The sequence below is a fragment of the Macaca thibetana genome, chromosome 14 (genome assembly GCF_024542745.1).
Source record: "Macaca thibetana thibetana isolate TM-01 chromosome 14, ASM2454274v1, whole genome shotgun sequence".
NCBI lineage: Eukaryota > Metazoa > Chordata > Mammalia > Primates > Cercopithecidae > Macaca > Macaca thibetana.
The window spans coordinates 74,932,272-74,953,592 of NC_065591.1; the positions used below are offsets into that span (position 1 = coordinate 74,932,272).

Consider the following 21,321-nt stretch of genomic DNA (forward strand, 5'->3'; position numbering starts at 1 on the left):
TTAAGTGATCTGCCTGCCTAGGCCTCCCAAGGTGCTGGGATTACAGGTGTGAGCCACGGTGCCCCACCCTGGTTTAATTTCTTATCTTACCCAGTTGACTATGAGCTCCTTGAGAGCATGGGCCGCACTGAATGAACAAATGAAAGAATGAACAGAAGCAACTTTTTTCCCAAGAAAATCTTTTATTCTCTTTCTTTCTCTAAATACATGTATATAAACACACACACACACATACACACACATATATATATTCCAGAGAATGCTATATATTTTATAAATAAAATTTGTTATGAAATAATATTTTTAGAAGTTTTCTATTAGTTTAGACTTTTTATTCTCTATTTCTAGAGAGAGACCCCAGATAATAATATATAACAATGCAGATTATTATGTATATAATTAGTTATGAATTCATGTTTTGGGGGTTAGTATTCATTTGCTGCTTGTTCTTTTGCTTTTTTCATCTATATATGGAAGGAGATGCCAATAGTTAAGATAAATATATGGGAGTAAAACTTAAAATTAAGAACTAGTGTTCACTAAATCATATTTTTCTGCAAATGAGTGAAAAGATTGCTGGCAACATATAATTTCTAAGTCTTAAAACAATGAACTGGTTTTTGGAATTTGGTTATCACGCATTTGAATTGTGAGCCAGGGTCCTTTCCTGATAATCACTATCTCTAAACTCCATAACACCAAGTTCAACCTCCGCCCTAGGTTCTGGACTAATGCTGCATTTGTCTATTCATACTGTTGGAGGATAACAATGGACAAGCAAGGTGAAATTGAAATCACGGCCTGGATCAGTCAACAAATATTCATTGAATATCTGCTACATGCCAATTTTAGAGCCTGGTTTATAGCCAATATAAGAATGGCTTGATTCTTGCTATAGCTATCTTTCTAAGCTACAAACTTTAAAAACAAATGCTTTGAATTATACAGCATCTCGACTGTTCTTTAAAGGAAGTCCATGCACCTGAAAGGCTGTCTGTGACACCCTGAGTTTAAAATGCAAGTTAGGGCGGGCACTGTGGCTCACTCCTATAATCCCAGTGCTTTGGGAGACCAAGGCAGGTGGATCACCTGAGGTCAGGAGTTCTTCAAGACCAACATGGCCAACATGGTGAAACCCAGTCTCTACTAAAAACACAAAAATTAGCTGGGAGTAATGGTGGGTGCCTGTAGTCCCAGCTACTCAGGAGGCTGAGGCAGAATTGCTTGAACCTGGAAGGTGGAGGTTACAGTGAGTCGAAATTATGCCACTGCACTACAGCTTGGGCAACAGAGCAAGACTCCGTCTCAAAAATAAATAAATAAATACATAAAATAAATATAAAGAATAAATAAATAAATGCAAGTTATTAATATTAGATATATACACACATATGTATTATGTTTTTGTAAAAATCAAAAATAAAAAGATTTACACTTCCCAGTCAGAAAGATGGTGAAATTAAAGAAACAAACAAACAAACAAAAAAGCTTTATATACTGTGTTTATGTGTATTTTCATTAAAAAAGACATGGAAGGATAGATATTAAACTGTGAGCAGTGGTTACCTTATGGTCAAGGGCAGAGAGAGGGAGTTTTCATTTTTTCTTTGTGTACTTGTATTTGAATTCTTTAAAATAAGCATGCATTACTTTTGTGGTTATAAAACATGTAAATAATAATGTTGCAGGGAGCAGTGGCTCACTCCTGTAATCCCAACACTTTGGGAGGCCAAGGTGGGAGGATTGCTTGAGCCCAGGAGTTCAAGACCAGCCTGGACAACATGCTGAAAAGCCATCTTCTATCAAAAATACAAAAAACTAGCCAGGTGTAGTGGTGCATGCCTGTGGTCCCAGCTACTTGGGAGGCTGAGGTGGGAGGATCCCTTGAGCTCCCGAGGCAGAGGTTGCGGTGACCCCAGATTGCGCCGCTGCACTCTCCAGCCTGGGTGACAGAGTGAGACCCTGTCTCCAAAAAAAAAAAAAAATTTATATAAGTAAACTACATATTTCTAGCAAGAATAAATAAATGTATATGCATATATAATATATAACAGGTAAATATTATTGCTGCATATTATCTACACACGCTGGATTTACACATAAAAGGGGGAAATTCTACCTGCTGACAGTGCTCGATAACTATTTAATTTTAAAGGGATTGGCTTTTAATTTTTATTTCCTTTTTTTGTTTTTTTTGAAACGCAGTCTGGCTCTGTTGCCTAGGCTGGAGGGCAGTAGCATGATCTCAACTCAGTGCAACCTCTGGGGCCCAAGTGATCCTCCCACCTCAGCTTCCCAGAGTGCTGGGATTACAGGCATGAGCCACAGCACCTGGTCTATAAATTTTAAAGGAGTAACTGGGATTACAGGCATACAACACCACACCCAGCTAATTTTTTGTATTTTTGGTAGAAGACGGGGTTTCGCCATGTTGGCCAGGTTGGTCTCGAACTCCTGAGTTCAAGCGATCCGCCCTCCTGGGCCTCCCAAAGTGCTGGGATTATAGGCATGAGCCATGGCACCTGGCCTATGTCCTTTCTACTTTTGTGTTTAGTATCCACATTTCTATCTTTCTAATGATATCAAAAACTTACATAAGAAAAGTTATTGATTAGATAGAACAGAGGTTTTTAAAATTTAAATTAACAATTTAATTAATTTTTTGATAATTATTACCACTTCCAGGCTGAGAGGTTTTTTTAAAGGAGGAATTAACTCCTCCTGTAAATACTCTGAACCAAGGGAAGGGTATAGTTATTTTCCTAGAAAACAATGGAAATGCTTCATATTCTGCAGAAACAATAATTAGTGGATTTGATTATTGAAAATAGTTCTGGGATACCACTGGCTCCTGGACAAATGTAGTACTTTTTTGCATTACTACATGAGATTATGACTGAGGTATACATTTCATGAAGGTATGGCCAAGGGGCTATGTTGTTCACCACTGCACCTAGCATAGAGATAGGAAATAACCAGGGTTTAAGGTTGGTGGAAAGTAAATTAGTTGCATATTCTGACGAAAGAACTGGCAGTGAAAATCCATGAGAGAATTTTTGCGCACTTATTTGTATGTAAAATTTCAGTTATCTAGTTTGTGCCCTGTCCTGAGTATTTAAAGAAAAAATATTCTTGTTACAGTATAGCACATGATTTGAAAATGATTGCTAGTCACTTGAGTTTTCCATGTCATTTGTGGGGACATAGGTTTGTTGATTTATGTGCTAAAACATATTAATTGTTTACTCTGTATATAGTCTATGAGGGATACAATAAAAGCCAAATCAGAGCTTTGCAGCCTTTCATTTTTTTTTAGAAGTTCACTTTGCTGTTAAAAGAAAGTTAAAACTGTAAAAGATAGATAGTTCTATAATGAAATTCACCTTTAAAATGAAAAGGAAATGAACAGAGGACTATTTCACCCTGGTCATTTCCCTCCAGAAAATAAAACTTTGAATGTTATTAAACTGTCTAGTATATCTAAATTTCACCACTAACAATAGTGTGAAATTACTGAGATTATAAATACTTATTCAACAATATTCCTTAGCTTCAAATGAGGGAAGACCAGTTTTCCTCCCCAGGTTTTACTTTTCATTCATGTGTGATATCACCCTAAGAAAAAAATGGAAAATACATGTCAAAACTTAACTTTGCAGCACATTTTATGCAGTTCACTATGTTTCAATTATACATCAATAAAGATGCTAAAAAACTCGAACAAAAAGAAGAAACGAAAATGTTACTTTCTATGGGACAAGGTAGTTTGTTTGTTTTTTGAGAGAGAGTTTTACTCTGTCGCCCAGCCTGGAGTGCGGTGGCTCGATCTCGGCTCACTGCAATTTCTGCCTCCCTGGTTCAAGCGATCCTGCCTCATCCTCCCAAGTAGCTGGAATTACAGGCGGCCGCCACCATGCCCGGCTAAGTTTATTTTTTAAGAGCAATTTCTTCTGGGGAGCAACAAATTATCTCTCAAATGCCTAGTAGTCTACGGAAGGCAATGGAAAAGCAATTTTAGGTAATTGACACTTTTTTTTTTTTTGAGACGACTCTCGCTGTCACCAGCCTGGAGTGCAGTGGCGAGATCTAGGCTCACTGACACCTCCACCTTCCGGGTTTAAGCGGTTTTCCTGCCTCTGCCTCCCGAGTAGCTGGGACTACTACTACAGGCGCATGCCACCACGCGCAGCTAATTTTTGTATTTTTAGTAGAAACGGGGTTTCACCATGTTGGCCCGGATGGTCTCGAGCTCTTGATCTCGTGATCTGCCCGCCTCGGCCTCCCAAAGTGCTGGGATTACAGGCATGAGCCACCGCGCCCAGCCCGTAATTGACACATTTTAAAAGCTTATATTTAGGTCAATATCACTACTCAATGAAAAAATTACGTTTGGTTTGTGTTATGTCGCAGCTCCATAGTGAACTATTTATTTGAAAGCTTTGTGTGTTTTGCGAGCATCATTTCCAACCTGGGAAGAGAGCCCCACAAGTTTAAAAAAAAGTGTATGCGTGTGTGTCTTCCTACTTGCCCCAAACAGTGTATGCTAAGCAGGTTCTGAAATGCAGATTCACAGTGGAGATATTAGGGTCCGGCTGACTGTGGCTGTTGAGAAACACTCTTCCTAGAGCTCAGAGTGGGCTCCTTAAAGAGCTCCTCCAAACCCCCAAGGAAAAAGCCTTTCACACTTAACCTCTAAATAAAAGGCATTTTCCTGGGGATTCAACTCAGGCAAGCTCGCCTAGGTATTTTTGTGGGTGTGGGAAGAGGCGTGCTGGAATAAACTCTCCAGCAGTGCTTTTCGAGGTTACGGGTAAATTCAGCACCTCCCTCTCACTTTCCAGTTCCCAGAGGGGTAACCGGCCCCGTCAGCTGGACCCTCCCAGGCTCTCGAGAGCACCTGAGACGCTAACAGAGAGGGGGTGCGGCCGCAGAAAGCCTCCGCCCCCTCCAGCCCCCACCGTCGGTAGCAGCTACGGGGCAGGCGGGAGGAAAGATGATTGACAGGCCCGCTCAGTGGCTGGGAAGCTAGAGGGAGGGACGAAGAGGGGACGGCTGAGCCTTCTTCTTAAAGTGGTTGGGTTGGGCCTCGGGAACTGCCTTCCCCAGGCCTATTGGCTTCCCTGAATGGGTTGTTATGGTAACAAATGACCGAACAGTCCCTTATGAATCGGCCAATGAGAAGGGCCGTCTTTTCCAGCGCACCTCCGAGCCGTAGATGTTGCGAAAGTCCGGGTAGAGGCCGGAGAAGAAGGCGGTGCCAGGACGTCCTGCGGAAGGGCCGGGGGCGGGGCTCGTGACGTTACCGGGCCAGCCAATCACGCCTGGTTTTATCAGCGGCCCCGCCCTTTTACCGCACATTTCCCCTCCCCTAGTTCATTTCGCACGACGCAGCGGTTGGGAACACAGACATTTTCGGAGCTGGAGCCGCCACTGCCGCCGCCATTTTGTGTCTGTGGAGAAAGAAGCTTCTGTGGCGGCTGGAAGTGGACGGAGATCACCCGCGAGACGGCGGCGTTTCATACCCGAGGTTCCCCCTGTGTCGTCCCCCATCCCCCCTCCGCGGTCAGCATGTGGTGAAGCCGGAGCCGCGAGAGATCTGGGGAGAGGAAGAGGAGTCGGAAGGGAGGCGGGGTATCCAGAGCGGCTTCAGCTTCAGCTGCGGCGGACCTCGGAGGGGGGCCGCGGCGCAATGTCAGAGCAGACGCCGGCCGAGGCCGGTGCTGCGGGGGCCCGGGAGGACGCCTGTCGGGATTATCAGTCATCGCTCGAAGACCTGACCTTCAATAGCAAGCCGCACATCAATATGCTGACCATTCTAGCCGAGGAGAACCTGCCCTTCGCCAAGGAGATCGTCTCTCTCATCGAGGCCCAAACCGCCAAGGTTTTTATACACCCCGCAGCCTCCTATTCTTCTAATACTCCCTGATTTTAGTGTCAGCCTCATCCCAGGTCTCGCTTCCATCCCAAGGGGGACAGTGTTCCTTCTCTCCAACCCCCCACCCCCCTCCAACTCAGGCTCGGTCTTTGGCCCAGGCTTGGAGCATGGGCCTCTCGGGGGGAGGGAGTGGGGAGGATAAAGGGTGGAGTCCCACTTCCGCTTACCAACTCCCTTTTTAGGCCACCGCATTGTATATCCCGACACACACACGCTTTGAATAGAGCCCTTTTGGGTGGGGGAGACTTAAAGGCAGTTTGTGGTTTGGGGAAGTAAGAGTTAACATAAGCCATTTTAATCCCCTGGGAAGTGGGAGAGTGGGTCTCCCATTTTCCCCCAGCACCCTTTTTGGTAATTGTGTTCTGTGGGTTGGAAGGAGGTGAAGGGGGACCTGGGAGCGAGCTGTTGGTGGGTGGGAATAGGGATTTGGCCCCGAGTGGAGCAGCCGCCTGTTAGGAGCCCAACATGGCGCCTGAAAAGCACATGATGCGAAAGGGAAGAGAGGAGAATCCATTCCCTGCCAGCCAGGCAGCTGCTCACACCCGTCAGCCCCATTTTGGGGTGGGGGCGGCTAGATAAAACTTTTATTCTCCTATTGGAGGGTCTAATTTGTCCCAAAATAGGGGCAAGTGGGGTTGAGGGTGGGGTTTGGGTGGGGGGAGGAGATCTTATCCAACCTGTAGGTGGAGAACTGGCCCAGAGGGTAACAAGTACTTGCAGTTTCTCTGAAAAGTTCAGTCCCTCCTCCTCTTCCTTTTCTCTTTTTTTCTCCCTTCCCTGATAGCGAAGGAGTGTTTTTCTTTACCCCTTGATAGAAGTGGTCCTCTGCCACCTTATATTTCCCTGTAGTCCTCCTCTTCTGTGGATTCATATGGGAGCGATATGTCATTTAAGTAAAGTTACTGTTAAACTTAGTTACAATGAGTTTTAATAGCGTCCCAGTGCTACATTTTATTTTTCAAGCTTGTACTTACGGTTTAGTTTTTTCTAGTTGTTAGTGATTGCAATTATCAGGATGAGCCTCCTTTTAGCAGAGTGAACCCCTTTTTAAAGGCCACTTTAACAACAACCACCAATATATTGTTTAGAGACGGTTTCTGTCTAGTGTAAAACTGAGTGGTCTGACTCTAATAAATGGTTTTGAAATGTGTGACTGGTATTATAAAATTTGTGAATAAAACATATAAAATATGTATTTGTCTTTTTTATTTACCTTTGTAAGGTGTAGAATCTGTTTCCAAGACTTATTTTTATCTACGTGGTTGTGTGTTTTAAACAAAAGTCTTTAAGTGACTTGGGTTCATTCTTCTTTAGGTTCCATCCACTCTTTTGGGTAAACCTCCTCACAAGATACACGGTTTCAGGTGGTCCTTTCATACTTTAAAGAGGACGAAAAGGAAGGTTTTTTTCCTTTTTTCTTTTAAGGGCCTCAACAAGTTTATCATGCTCAGTGTGACAGCTAAAATACAAGTTTTCGTTCACTTTTTCCTGTGAATGTGTATGTAAAACAGCTATTTTTTTTTTAAGTATGAGATTTAAAAAGGAAGCATTCCTCATACTCAACATGCTTTTTATTGATACCACAAACATCTTGGACATGAAAACTTAGTTTTTGCCTTGTTGAAGGCTTAACTTGACATTAAATGCCTTAAAGCACTCATGTTTTTAAGGCAAAAACATTGAGTTTTAAAATTAATTACCTCGTATCTTGGGATTTAATATTCCACAGCGCCTAATATTGAGCAGCTCAGGTTGTCACTCAAAAGAACAGTTTCCTTGCTGGTTTTTAATGGATCCAGAAGACCTTCGAGAACCGAAAACTAAATGCTGAATATAGTGACCACATAAAACTTGTGTTTGTATATCGCTACACAGTGATGAAAATAGATGGGCTATTTGCTGGTAAAAGACTGAAATTTTGGGGGCACACGTTTCCTGCTTATTTTTGTAAAGCCAGATTGAGGAAAAGATGTAAAAGGCACTTTGGGGAAACTATCTTAATCCTGGTTGGGATCGAGGGTGAGGGGAGGGATTTTCCGTTATTTGGTAGCAAACTGGCCTGGTTTTGTGTTTTGGAGGTGAATGTTTGTGTCCTTATTCTTTAGCTTCTCTGCGTTACTAAAGGATTCACACTTAATTTGACTCCTCCCAAGAGAGAGCAGTAGCAAAAAATAATACATATAAGGACTTCACTTGTACAATAAAAAATTAGCCTACTTAACAGACTGGTGTTAAAGAGAGCCTGTTTATCTTCATAAGTACCATAATGACTAAAGTGGTGTAAAACATGACATGGTAAGGTAAAGACACAGCGGTAAACCATTTGACATGTTCGTACTTAATATAGTTGACCCACATGCAGTGGGTGAACCCTTTTATTGGACAGTACTTTAAAAGAAAGTTTTCATAAAGTTATTCAAAGGTTTCCTTAGCCAACTTTTGGTCGTAAAGGTGTTATCAGAAGCAAGAGCATTTCCACACACTTGTATGGGCAATTGGTTTTATTAAATATGGCATTGTGTACTCCAGAACTGTGAGCCTACCCTAGCTTCAGGCAGCTATGGGTAAGTGTTATCAGGGTTAAGATTCCTATACACGTGGGGTGGGTAAATGGGGATAACCTAAGTTTTTTGTTTTGTATTTAAAAAATCATGGGTACTCCTTTGGAGTCAGAGTTAAGACTATTATGGTGTGTCTTAATGCTCCTCAACAAGTCTGTGAACCTGCTGATGCTTTCTGGAAGCTTGCTGTGCCTTCTAAAAGCCAGTGGTGGGTAGGCATTGCCGTTGAACTGGGGCAACATTTCTTTACTTTGGAAAGGGCCACCTGTATATCAGCATCACAACACTGGCTCTGCACAAATTTATAACCCCTGGTTTGTGCATGTCAGAGGAAACTATCGGCGGAGAGTCCAGGCTGTGAAGAAAATCTTCAGGACAAATCCTGGTTTCCAGAGTCAAGTTCAACCTGATTTACATGATTCAGCGGCTGCTCCATCCAGTTTTTCTTGTCTGAGTAACAAACTTGCAACTTCCTGCATGTTGTTGTGCAAGTTTCAGTGTTTTGCCATTGACTTCCTAGGTGAAGTGTTTTTAATTTTTGTTCATTTGGATTATAGAGAAGTAATCCTAGTGATTTTACAGGTAACAAAAGCTTCATAGACTTGAACATATAAAATATGCCTATGGAAATTAGTTTCTACAAGAGGTCTAAAAACTGCTTTGAGTGTAGGCACACCATTGTAAATTAATATGGGTCCCAAAACTGACACTTGGATTACATAAAGTAATTTTCCCTCGCCTCCTCTTTATTTTTGTCACTTAAAACACAGGTCTTTTTACCACATGAACTTGAAATTTCATTGAATGTTAAATGAGTATATTAGGGATTACAGCTGTTGTTCATCCTGGTAATTCTGAGCTTTTGTGTGCTCAACTAAGGATTGTAAGAGTGAGAACTTGATTGAACACTTAAGTTTCATAAAGATTACTTCAAAAGTATTTAGTATCAACAAAAATAGAGGTCTGTATTGTAGGTTTAAAAACTCACTTTTAAAAGTAATTATTTGGTGGTAATTCATTATACTAAACTTCTCAGTTTCTTTTTATTCAGGCTCCTTCCTCAGAGAAGCTTCCTGTTATGTACCTTATGGATTCTATTGTGAAAAACGTTGGAAGAGAGTATCTCACTGCCTTTACTAAAAATCTAGTTGCAACATTTATTTGTGTGTTTGAAAAGGTACATATGCATTTAGAAACATTTGTGTTTTTTAAAAAAATGTGTTCCTGATTAAATAAATACTTGCTTTGTGTTGGGTTTTCTTGGGTGGTGAAATGTTTTATACTTTTGGACATTTATCGTTAGTACCATTTCAAAGAAAGAGGCTGAAGTTAATGTTTTATGTTAGATTTTTAGAACAGATTCTAGGAGTTTACATTGTCCATTTAAGAATAGATGGATTTGCTTTTAGAATTGTGCTTTTTAAAAAAATTGAGTTTGTTCATTTGAACATCTGTTTCATCACTTATAAACCAGGCAAAAAGATCTGAAATCATCAAGAGTAATTAAAATTTCATTGTTTAAATTTCTGGTGTTAGGTAGGATGTTGACTGTTCTCTGGGGGGAAAAAAGCATCATCCCTCAGTGTCTCAACCTGTGATTGGTTCCTGAAACTTCTGTGTTTTTTTGTTTTGTTTTCTGGAAATGTTTACTCTTTTGTTACATTGTTCAAGTATGTTTTAGGTGAATGTTGTTGGTATGTGTCAATGGTGGACCAGTTAATTGCTATAGGTTATTCTGGAAATACTTTTACCTCCACCTTAGTGTTCAGAAATTAGGCTTATTTTTCATATCTAGAGATTGTAAATTTCTTCCATAACATTGTAACATATGTGGTGGTTTGGTTACAGCAGTATTATGTTGAGGAAGACAAGGGATTTGCTGAGGTAATTCTCTGCCTGTCAGGCTGTATCTTTCACATTGAGCAAAAAGGCACTTAGGAGATATTTAGGTTTAAAGATTGTTTCCTAATGACAGTATTTGGTGGTAGTTATATTTTAGTAGATGAACACCTGTGTGTCAGTTGTCAGATTTGTAGAATTGGAATTTTTTTTGGAAGAACTATTATTAGATTTTACATGTTTATTAGAAAATAGGTAGTTGCTATTTGAGAAATGTTTTTAAGTTCTTAGAGAAAAGAAATAGTATATATAGAAGAAATTTGGAAAGCTCCATATCAGATAGCATTAAAATGCTTGTTAATAGAATATTGTAGACATTTCCTGAATACTGCTAACCAGAGGCTATAGTCTTAAGGAGAAGCTTAACCAACCTCTTGGTTTCAGTTTCAGTATGTTCAAATTCACTTGGGTGTTTGGTAGCATACCTTTACTGAATCTAAGTGGGCATTAACATGACAATTGATTAAAATGACCTTATAATAAATAATTATATGAAGACTTAAAATATAGTTAAGGCTTTACTGTCTGTTGTAATGTTGAAAATGTAACTCAGTTTTCACAAGTCCTAGGTTTCTTGATGGCGAATTTTCTTTCTTTTTCTTTTTTTTTTTTTGAGATGGAGTTTTGCTCTTGTTGCCCACGCCAGAGTGCAATGGCGCCATCTCGGCTCACTGCAACCTCCGCCTTCCAGGTTCAAATGATTCTCCTGCCTCAGCCTCTGGAGTAGCTGGGATTACAGGCATGAGACATCATGCCTGGCTAATTTTGTATTTTTAGTAAAGAAGGGGTTTCACCATGTTGGTCAGGCTGGTCTTGAACTCCTGACCTCAGGTGATCCACCTGTCTCGGCCTCTCAAAGTGTTGGAATTACAGACGTGAGCCACCATGCCTGGCAATGGCAGATTTTCTAAAAATTGTTAGGCCATCACAAACGTGAACAGATAAGTTATTTAAAACTAAGGCTTATCAGTGGTTAAGATTTTGTAAATTTCAGTTGTTAAAGTGCTTTCCATACCACAGTAACTTATTCCTAGGTACCCAACCATATAGTATTGCTGAGCATTGGTTAGTGAGATAGTTTTGCCTTAATTTTAACTTTGTACTACTATGTAAATAATTTAAAACATTTAAGCCATCAGGTAATCAATTTTTCTAGTAGTTTTATATTTTTTAGTTTTATATTTTCTAGTTGTTTTATATTTTTTTCCAGAGTAAGAGTAATGTTAGGAATATTATACTAAGCTCTAAGATGTGGAAACGTTTTGTATATAGAAAGGCTCGCCTGGTTGGTTGCTTGCATGAAGGCTAGGTGAAAATGGCTTTAATTATTCTGTTTTTGAAGGAGAAATGCACCTTTAATAAATTATTACTGTTGAATATACTTACCAATGGATAGTACAGTTCTATATGTGAAGTAGAGCAGATTTATATAACTTAGATTTAATATATAAAATATTCTATAGTAACTTAACAAGCCATAGAATTGTTCTGTTGTTCTAGGTGGATGAAAATACTAGGAAAAGTTTATTTAAGTTACGTTCCACATGGGATGAAATATTCCCTTTGAAGAAACTTTATGCCCTGGATGTCAGAGTCAATTCATTAGATCCTGCTTGGCCTATTAAACCTCTACCCCCCAATGTGAATACGTCTAGCATCCATGTGAATCCTAAATTTTTAAATAAATCGGTAAGTTTTAATATGAATAGTATGTAACATGCTTTTAAGTATCACATTTTGAATTCTTTTACAGAACTTAATGCCAGAAAGCCAAAATAGAATATAGTGAATCGGTTCAATTTGAAAAAAAAAAATAATATGTATATATTTGGAATTTTTATTTAGAAATGTATTCACCTTGTTTAGGTATTATGTAACATTTAATTTGGCTTTTAAATTCCTGATAAGTTTTCTGTGTGATATTTAGGAATTTGGATAAATTATTAAAGAGTTAAATTCTGTGTGATATTTAGGAATTTGGATAATTATTGAGAGTTAAACTGATAATTTTTATTTACTCCCTAGCTTCCTTTTTAGCTGATATATTTTTCTTAAACAAATTGTCTTTTCTTATAGCCCGAGGAGCCTTCAACACCTGGTACAGTGGTCAGTTCCCCTAGCATCTCCACTCCTCCAATTGTTCCTGATATACAAAAGAATCTTACACAAGAACAACTAATAAGGCAGCAGTTACTGGCAAAGCAAAAACAGTTGTTAGAACTTCAGCAGAAAAAGCTGGAGCTTGAGCTAGAGCAAGCTAAGGCACAACTGGTAAGTAAGGGAGATTGGCATTTTAAATATTTTAAACCTGTGTAACAATAGAGAAGTGATGTTTATGTTTGAATTTTATTAATGTTACTTTTATTAGTAGTGTACTCTTTTAACTTTTTTTTTTTTTTACAAATCATAGTATATTTATTAGATAATACTTTTATATCTTTATTGTAAAATTCACTTGGTTAAAAACCACATAGGCCAGGTGCAGTGGATCATGCCTGTAATCTCAACACTTTGGAAGTCCGAGGTGGGAGGATTGCTTGATTTTAGGAGTTTGAGGCCAGCCTGGACAACATAGTGAGGCCCTACCAAACAAAAAAAATTAGCCAGGTATGGTAGTGCATGCTTGTGGTCCCAGCTACTTGAGAGGCTGAGTTGGGAAGATCACTTAAGGCTGCAGTGAGATATGATTGCTTCACTGCACTCTAGCCTGAGTGACAGAGCAAGACCCTGTCTCAAGAAAACCCCCCAAAACAAAAAACTACACTATTTCCTCCAAATAGTTTTCTGTTAGATTGCCATCTTATAAATTAGCATCTTAGTTTTGTTTGATCATTACATTATGTGGACTTAATATTTCAGTCCCAAGATGGTAGGCATGTTGTGGCAAATATTTCTGCATAGTCTTTAATGTTTTATGAGCTTATACTTCATGAGCAGAAATGACAAAATTAAGGAGGCCAGGAAGATTATATATTTCTACACATGAAATGACTTTATACTAAGTTATTTTGCTTAGCATCTGAGCTTATTCGACAGTGAGGTACAGGAAGGCAGAATTTTATAAGTTCATTAATAGCACCACTTTGGGAAAAACTAAATTTTAGGACTTAGAATTTAGCTGAAATGACTCTGATTCTTGTGCAGCTGGAGTATAGTGATTTAGCAATTACTTAGGAGCAGTATGGCTCAGAATCCTGAATAATTAGAAAGATAAACAATTTTTTTTCATTCTATTTAGAGATTATATTATAAAATCTCAAAAAATACTAGTAAGAAATAATGGGCAACTTAAATCATGGACTTTTTCTTTTCATTGTAATCTCAATTTATACATTAGACGTGTACAATTTAAATATAGTGTTGAGTAAATATATTTATTGAATAAAGCATTATATTCTTCAGTTGTTTGCAATTTCTTGACAATCTTCATGTTTTACAGTGTTGACATGAACATTTATTTTGTGTTTTAGGCAGTTTCTCTTAGTGTTCAGCAGGAAACATCCAATTTAGGTCCTGGATCTGCACCATCTAAATTACATGTTTCACAGATTCCCTCTATGGCAGTTAAAGCTCCTCATCAGGTTCCTGTGCAATCTGAGAAAAGCCGTCCAGGACCATCCTTACAAATTCAGGATGTGAAAGGAACTAACCGGGATCCTCGTCTGAACAGGATGAGCCAACATTCTCATGGAAAAGATCAAAGTCACAGGAAAGAATTTCTAATGAACACATTAAACCAGTCTGATATTAAGACAAGTAAAACTATACCCTCTGAAAAACTAAATTCATCCAAGCAAGAAAAAAGTAAATCAGGTGAAAAAATAACCAAGAAAGAACTTGAACAATTAGATTCTAAATCGAAATCAAAATCAAAATCACCATCACCTTTGAAAAACAAATTGTCTCACACAAAAGACTTGAAAAATCAAGAATCAGAAAGTATGAGGTTGTCTGATATGAACAAGAGAGACCCAAGATTAAAAAAACATCTTCAGGATAAGACTGATGGCAAAGACGATGATGTGAAAGAGAAGAGAAAAACTGCAGAAAAAAAGGATAAAGATGAGCACATGAAGTCATCTGAACACAGACTGGCTGGAAGTAGAAATAAAATCATAAATGGCATTGTACAAAAACAGGATACAATAACAGATGAGTCAGAAAAACAGGGGACAAAACCAGGGAGATCGAGTACTAGAAAGCGATCAAGATCTCGATCACCCAAGTCTAGGTCACCAATTATACATTCCCCAAAGAGAAGAGATAGGCGGTCACCCAAGCGAAGGCAAAGAAGTATGTCTCCAACGTCGACACCTAAAGCTGGAAAGATTCGCCAATCTGGAGTTAAGCAGTCACATATGGAAGAGTTTACACCACCTTCTAGGGAAGACAGAAATGCTAAGAGAAGTACTAAACAGGATATTCGGGATCCAAGGCGAATGAAAAAGACTGAAGAGGAGCGGCCACAAGAAACTACAAATCAGCATTCTACAAAGTCAGGCACTGAACCAAAGGAGAATGTAGAAAACTGGCAAAGTTCCAAGTCTGCCAAAAGATGGAAATCTGGTTGGGAAGAAAATAAAAGGTATGATGTTAACATTTTAAGTCAAGTGTAATAGTGTATATGTGTCAAAAATAGTGTTAATTTAAAAATTGGAAAATGTTTATTGGGTGCTGTTAGTACTTTTTTCCATCTAATTCTTACATCTCTGTGGGTTAAATACTATTATTATTTCTATTTTACAGGTAAGGAAACTGAAGTTTAGAAAGGTTAACTAATCTACCTAAGGCTGCAGTCCAGGACATGCAAGAATCAGAATTCATATCTGTTTTTGCTGATTGCATATTTCATGCTCTTAATCATTTAATTACTTTTTGTGGTTACATATGCCCATTTTAACCATATCCTTTTGAAAAGAATCTTTAAATATGGTCCTGAGTATTATTTTAAAAAACATTTCAAAGTAACATACTGCTTTTATGGTTTCAGCTTACAGCAGGTTGATGAACATAGTAAACCTCCTCATCTGAGGCATAGGGAGAGCTGGTCAAGCACTAAAGGAATTTTATCGCCTCGAGCCCCAAAGCAGCAACAGCATCGATTAAGTGTAGATGCCAATCTTCAGATTCCTAAAGAGTTAACTCTTGCAAGCAAAAGAGAATTACTTCAAAAGGTAGTTACTATGATTAATCCCATGTCATTATTCTCTTTTGTCTTTTTTTTTGGTATTTTTTTATATTTAAAATATTTTATTTCCTTTTATCACCCCTATACAGACGAGTGAACGTTTAGCATCTGGTGAAATTACACAGGATGACTTCCTTGTTGTTGTGCATCAAATTCGACAGCTATTTCAGTATCAAGAAGGTAAACATAGATGCAATGTACGGGATAGTCCTACAGAAGAAAATAAAGGTGGATTAAAAAAGAAACCTCTCTTATCTGATGCTGAATTAACCTACTATGAACATAAAGCAAAACTGAAAAGGACACAGGTTCAGCATTCATTTCCAAGACTTGATCTCTTAGATCCTGATATTTTTGACTACCCTTTGACTGATGCCTTGTTGTCTGGAATAGAATGTGAGCCATCCAAAAGTAAACATGCAAGTAGGAATAGTGGAGCACAGTTTGACAGAAAAGAACAATTTAGTGAAAGAGCAAGACGTCTTTCTCCTATATCTGGGAGTCGTACTTATGCTGAGAATCTTTCACCCCATGAGGGCCGGAGAAGACATGACGAGCAAGTCTCTGCTAAAGGTAGAAAAAGTTAAATCAGATTATGCCTATTGAATCACACAGCAGTGAAGGGAAAATGAACAAGCTAAGTGGGGATGGATTTTTGTGACTGTTCAGAGTACCATTTTTTTCCCATTTATTTTGTTACTTTTTTCCCTTTAAGGAAAGGGAAGGGAAGAGAGCTAATATTTCTAAGGCCAGTTGTGTGTCAGGTACTTCATTAGGTTTTTTCAATATGTAATTTGATTTAATCCTCACAACAACACAATGAAGTATATATTCTCCCCATTTTACAGAGAGGAAATAAAAGAGAGGTTAAATAACTTGCTCTCAAAATGAAATAATTAGTATGTGGATAGGATGGGAATTTTTTTGTTACTCAGGTGTGTCTGACTCTAGAGGGCATCCTCTTACCTGCTGCTTTATGCTGTCTGTCTGTTCCTGCCCTTCTAATATAGTGAGATAGTTATATCTTTGGCTAAACATTTATATGAAAAGAGAAGATTTTAAGATAACTTTAGATTTAGTGAAAATAATTTTTTTCCTTTTTAAAAGGTGTGCGAGAAGAGCAGAGATCTCCATTCAATGATCGTTTTCCACTTAAGCGACCTCGATATGAAGATTCAGATAAACCATTTGTAGATAGCCCAGCATCAAGATTCGCCGGCCTGGATACAAATCAGCGACTTACAGCTTTAGCTGAAGACAGACCATTATTTGATGGACCTAGTAGGCCATCAGTAGCAAGAGATGGCCCAACCAAGATGATTTTTGAAGGACCTAATAAATTAAGCCCTCGAATTGATGGACCTCCCACACCAGCTTCTCTTCGGTTTGATGGGTCACCAGGACAAATGGGGGGAGGAGGCCCTTTGAGATTTGAAGGACCACAAGGTCAGCTAGGAGGTGGGTGTCCTTTGAGATTTGAAGGTCCTCCAGGACCAGTGGGGACACCTCTGCGGTTTGAGGGCCCAATTGGTCAAGCAGGAGGAGGTGGTTTTCGGTTTGAAGGTTCCCCTGGTCTGAGGTTTGAGGGATCTGCAGGTGGTTTACGATTTGAGGGACCAGGGGGCCAGCCTGTGGGTGGTCTGAGGTTTGAGGGACATCGTGGTCAACCCGTGGGTGGTCTAAGGTTTGAGGGACCTCATGGTCAGCCTGTGGGTGGACTTAGATTTGATAATCCCCGAGGTCAGCCTGTAGGTGGACTTAGATTTGAGGGGGGTCATGGTCCATCAGGGGCTGCTATTAGGTTTGATGGACCTCATGGTCAGCCAGGAGGTGGAATCAGATTTGAGGGCCCTTTGCTACAGCAAGGAGTTGGAATGAGGTTTGAGGGCCCCCATGGTCAGTCAGTAGCTGGTCTGAGATTTGAGGGACAACATAACCAACTTGGTGGAAACCTTAGGTTTGAGGGTCCACATGGCCAACCAGGGGTTGGTATCAGGTTTGAAGGCCCTTTAGTCCAACAAGGAGGTGGAATGAGGTTTGAGGGTCCTTCTGTACCAGGAGGTGGCCTGAGAATTGAAGGGCCTCTGGGTCAAGGTGGTCCAAGATTTGAAGGTTGTCATGCTTTAAGGTTTGATGGGCAGCCAGGTCAGCCGTCACTCTTGCCAAGATTTGATGGATTACATGGTCAGCCAGGTCCTAGATTTGAAAGGACTCCTGGTCAGCCAGGGCCTCAGAGGTTTGATGGACCACCTGGACAGCAGGTTCAGCCCAGATTTGATGGTGTACCTCAAAGATTTGATGGTCCACAACATCAGCAGACATCAAGGTTTGATATTCCTCTTGGTCTTCAAGGCACAAGATTTGACAATCATCCTTCACAAAGGCTTGAATCAGTATCTTTCAATCAGACTGGTCCATATAATGATCCACCTGGCAATGCTTTTAATGCCCCATCTCAAGGACTACAGTTCCAAAGACATGAACAAATATTTGATTCACCTCAAGGACCAAATTTTAATGGACCACATGGCCCTGGAAACCAGAGTTTCTCTAATCCACTTAACAGAGCTTCTGGACACTATTTTGATGAAAAAAATCTTCAGAGTTCTCAATTTGGAAACTTTGGCAATATACCTGCTCCAATGACAGTAGGAAATATTCAGGCATCTCAACAGGTAAGTCTGTTATTCTAAATTTGCGTTGTATGCAGATAACCATTTTTTAATCTTTCTAGAAAGATTTTCAGGACATAGTTTATTGTATAGATTGGAAAGAAGTTTTTAATGTACTCTAAAGCCACCTGCTAAGGAAGTGGGCGTCTTTTGGGGATGAAATTTGCAGCTTAAATCCAAAATTGATTTTAGCTGTTTCAAACCCCCACCTCCAACTCTGCTTTTTTTTTTGTTTTGTTTTTGCTTTAAAGCTTTTGAAATATTACACAATTGTGTTTCATAGAGGTCTGCATTGTAGAACTGTTGGGCCCTGATGTGCTTTAAAGTAGCCATGGAACTGATTGCTTGGACTGTTCTTTGACCATGAATTTCATTAACCTGAGTTAAATAAGAAGATCAAATTTTGTCCATGCTTTCACAGTCTGCAATTTTTTTCTTTGTCCTGTTTTTCTACTTTTTACCACCTTTCCAGTCACTTCAGTTAAACACAATTGTTTGATATTAATGTCAACATAGCAAACTTAGTAGCAAATAGCCTTCCAAATACACTCTGGTTATGAAGCATGCAGTTACCTGTTGGTATTCTTTTACACTTGTTCTGTATACATTTTAAAATGCATACTGAAATAACTTTAAGGTAGCATGTTTACAATTTGTGATTAACTTGGTTGGTTTTGAATGACTACTTTTGCTTGCGTGCTGAAATTCTCCTGGGCTGAGTTTTATTTCTTTTCCAGGTGCTGAGATTTTCTTACTAGGACAGATTTATTTTATAGTAGTAAGATTGTATGGAAGAAAATACAAAATAAGAAAGATTTTAAAAGCACATTAGGAACATTATTAATAGAAAGTAGTCCTTCTATTAATCTCTAATCGTATGAAAAAACAGTTGGCCTGTCTAGATCTATTCTACTGTATACCCTTGAAAGAAATTGACACATACTCTAGAATGGTACTTAGTTTTGTTTCTACATTGCACAGAATTGGTGGGGTTTTTATTATGTGTACTCACCACCAAAAGTCCACATGTATACTGAAGAAGGATTATAAATGGACATTTATTTACATACCAGCAACATGTAGAAGTCCTGCCTCCCTCTGGACTGCAAATACTGTATTTGTCTGCCAGTGCAGTTCCTGCTCCATGGTGGTTCTATTTTTTAACATTCCCTTTGACATCTTTTACAAGACCTTTTACAGGATTACTTTGTAATGTAGCTATAACTGTACACAAAGATAATGGCCAAGCAGGATACTTACCTGCTTGGTAATTCAGATTGCTAATTAAAACAGGCTTTTGATATCTGGAAAACGGGCAAGGGTGAGGAGTTCTGGCCTCAGTTTTGCTCCTAACTAGCCCTTGTGATTGTGTATAGGTCATATTGCTCTATGTCAGTTCTTCTATTTGTGAAATAAGGGAAAGCACCAGCAAGGTAAAGTGACTTGTGTAAAGTAACACAGCTAGTTACCTTATGTTTGCGTGGTATCTTACATTTTCCTTTTTGAGGGTTTACTTTGCCTCTCTAGTAGGTACCTTAAACTTTTCAAAGAAGTTTTAACCCATTCTCAGTAACTTATACCTCAGTGAAACGGGTAAGGGAAGGTTTTATTGTTCCTGTTTGTAGAAGACCTAGAAGTGAAGTGACACAGCCAAGTTACCTTTCTAAATCTTTATTTATTTATTTAGATTTACTTTTCTAAATCTAAAACTAACTAAATCTTTAGTTACCTTTCTTAATCTAAGCCAGGCCTTGTGACATCTATGAATATTTTTATGTAATTAGGATGTTCAAAGTTTTACTTGAAATGTAGAAAGTATGTTCTTAAAATTAAGGTTTTTCTTAAAGGTTCTGAGTGGTGTTGCTCAGCCAGTAGCTTTTGGTCAAGGACAACAGTTTTTACCAGTTCATCCACAAAATCCTGGATTTGTTCAGAATCCTTCAGGTATGTACTTTCTAAACTTTGTTTTTCAAAAGACAAATGATTATTGTTTTGTTGAATAGCTAACTTGGTGAATTTTAGGAAATGACAGTTTTGCAAAGGTATATTTAATTTAGAGAAATTTAATCTGGCTGACATATTTTTGTTCCTTTTCTAAGTTTATTTACATTGTGGATGACCCTATTTACAGCTAGAGATGGTTAGCGGGGACTTGTAGTCCACAGAACAGAGGGAAGGAAACCTATTGGGTGGAAACTGGGAGGTGGGAAGGAAGGTATGACATCTGTGTTGAGATAGAATGAAATAAATGACAAACCTCAGAAATCTCAATTATTTGATGTTTCGAGTACGTGTTATGATCCAGTAAAAATTTATTAAGTGAATACTGAGGATACTGCATTAATAAAGTTGATTAATTTTTATGTTTTTATGGGCACTCAAATAGCAAAAAGTGGCTTTCCTAGCCAGGTTCTCTGATAAGCATCTTTGTTACTATGGGGTGAGGCTTAGTACTAGATAAAAGGACTTTTAAAATGGATTTTAGTTTTATTTATTTATTTATTTATTTATTTATTTATTTATTTATGAGACAGAGTCTTGCTCTCTCACCCAGGCTGGAGTGCAGTGGTACGATCTTGCCTCACTGCAGCCTCTGCCTGCAGGGTTCAAGCAATTCTGTCTCAGCCTCCTGAGTAGCTGGGACTACAGGCGCGTGCCACCAGACCCGGCTAACTTGTATTTTTAGTAGAGACGGAGTTTCACCATCTTGGCCAGGCTGGTTTTGAGCTCCTGACCTCAACTGATCTGCCCCCTTCAGTCTCCCAAAGTGCTGAGATGGCAGGTGTGAGCCACCATGCCTGGCAGAATGAATTTTAGTTTTAATATGTGGTAAATGGGAAGTATATACATTAGTGATACTTGCTTTCATTTCTGAATCATTGAAACAGCTGTTTCAGAAACATGTTTTATTGCAGCATTGAGTTAATCAGTTTACAGTAAATTTATGGAGTTTTCCAAAACTTCTGAAGTAATTAGGAAATCCTAGCCAATATCTTTTTTATACATTAGTTCTTTTTTTTTTTTTTTTTTTTTTTTGTTTTGAGACGGGATCTTGCTCTGTCACCC

At 38.9% G+C, this 21,321-nt stretch overlaps 1 protein-coding gene and 1 pseudogene across 4 annotated transcripts in view; both read left to right on the top strand.

Moving 5' to 3' along the window:
* The window catches only part of LOC126936504 (uncharacterized), a 29,798-nt pseudogene extending 24,221 nt beyond the window's left edge, over positions 1-5,577 (top strand).
* Positions 5,243-21,321, top strand: part of PCF11 (PCF11 cleavage and polyadenylation factor subunit) — a 29,195-nt gene continuing 13,116 nt past the window's right edge. For 2 of the 4 annotated variants that reach the window (XM_050755771.1, XM_050755772.1), the window contains exons 1-9: positions 5,244-5,881; positions 9,548-9,673; positions 11,896-12,084; positions 12,472-12,666; positions 13,866-14,980; positions 15,386-15,569; positions 15,673-15,763; positions 16,691-18,258; positions 20,103-20,199. In XM_050755771.1, the coding sequence (XP_050611728.1) occupies positions 5,690-5,881; positions 9,548-9,673; positions 11,896-12,084; positions 12,472-12,666; positions 13,866-14,980; positions 15,386-15,569; positions 15,673-15,763; positions 16,691-18,258; positions 20,103-20,199 (3,757 nt within the window). In that variant the 5' untranslated portion in view covers positions 5,244-5,689. Of the gene's footprint in view, positions 5,882-9,547; positions 9,674-11,895; positions 12,085-12,471; positions 12,667-13,865; positions 14,981-15,385; positions 15,570-15,672; positions 16,157-16,690; positions 18,259-20,102; positions 20,200-21,321 lie in introns of all 4 variants that reach the window. The other 2 variants (XM_050755770.1, XM_050755768.1) reach the window with 2 other exon arrangements.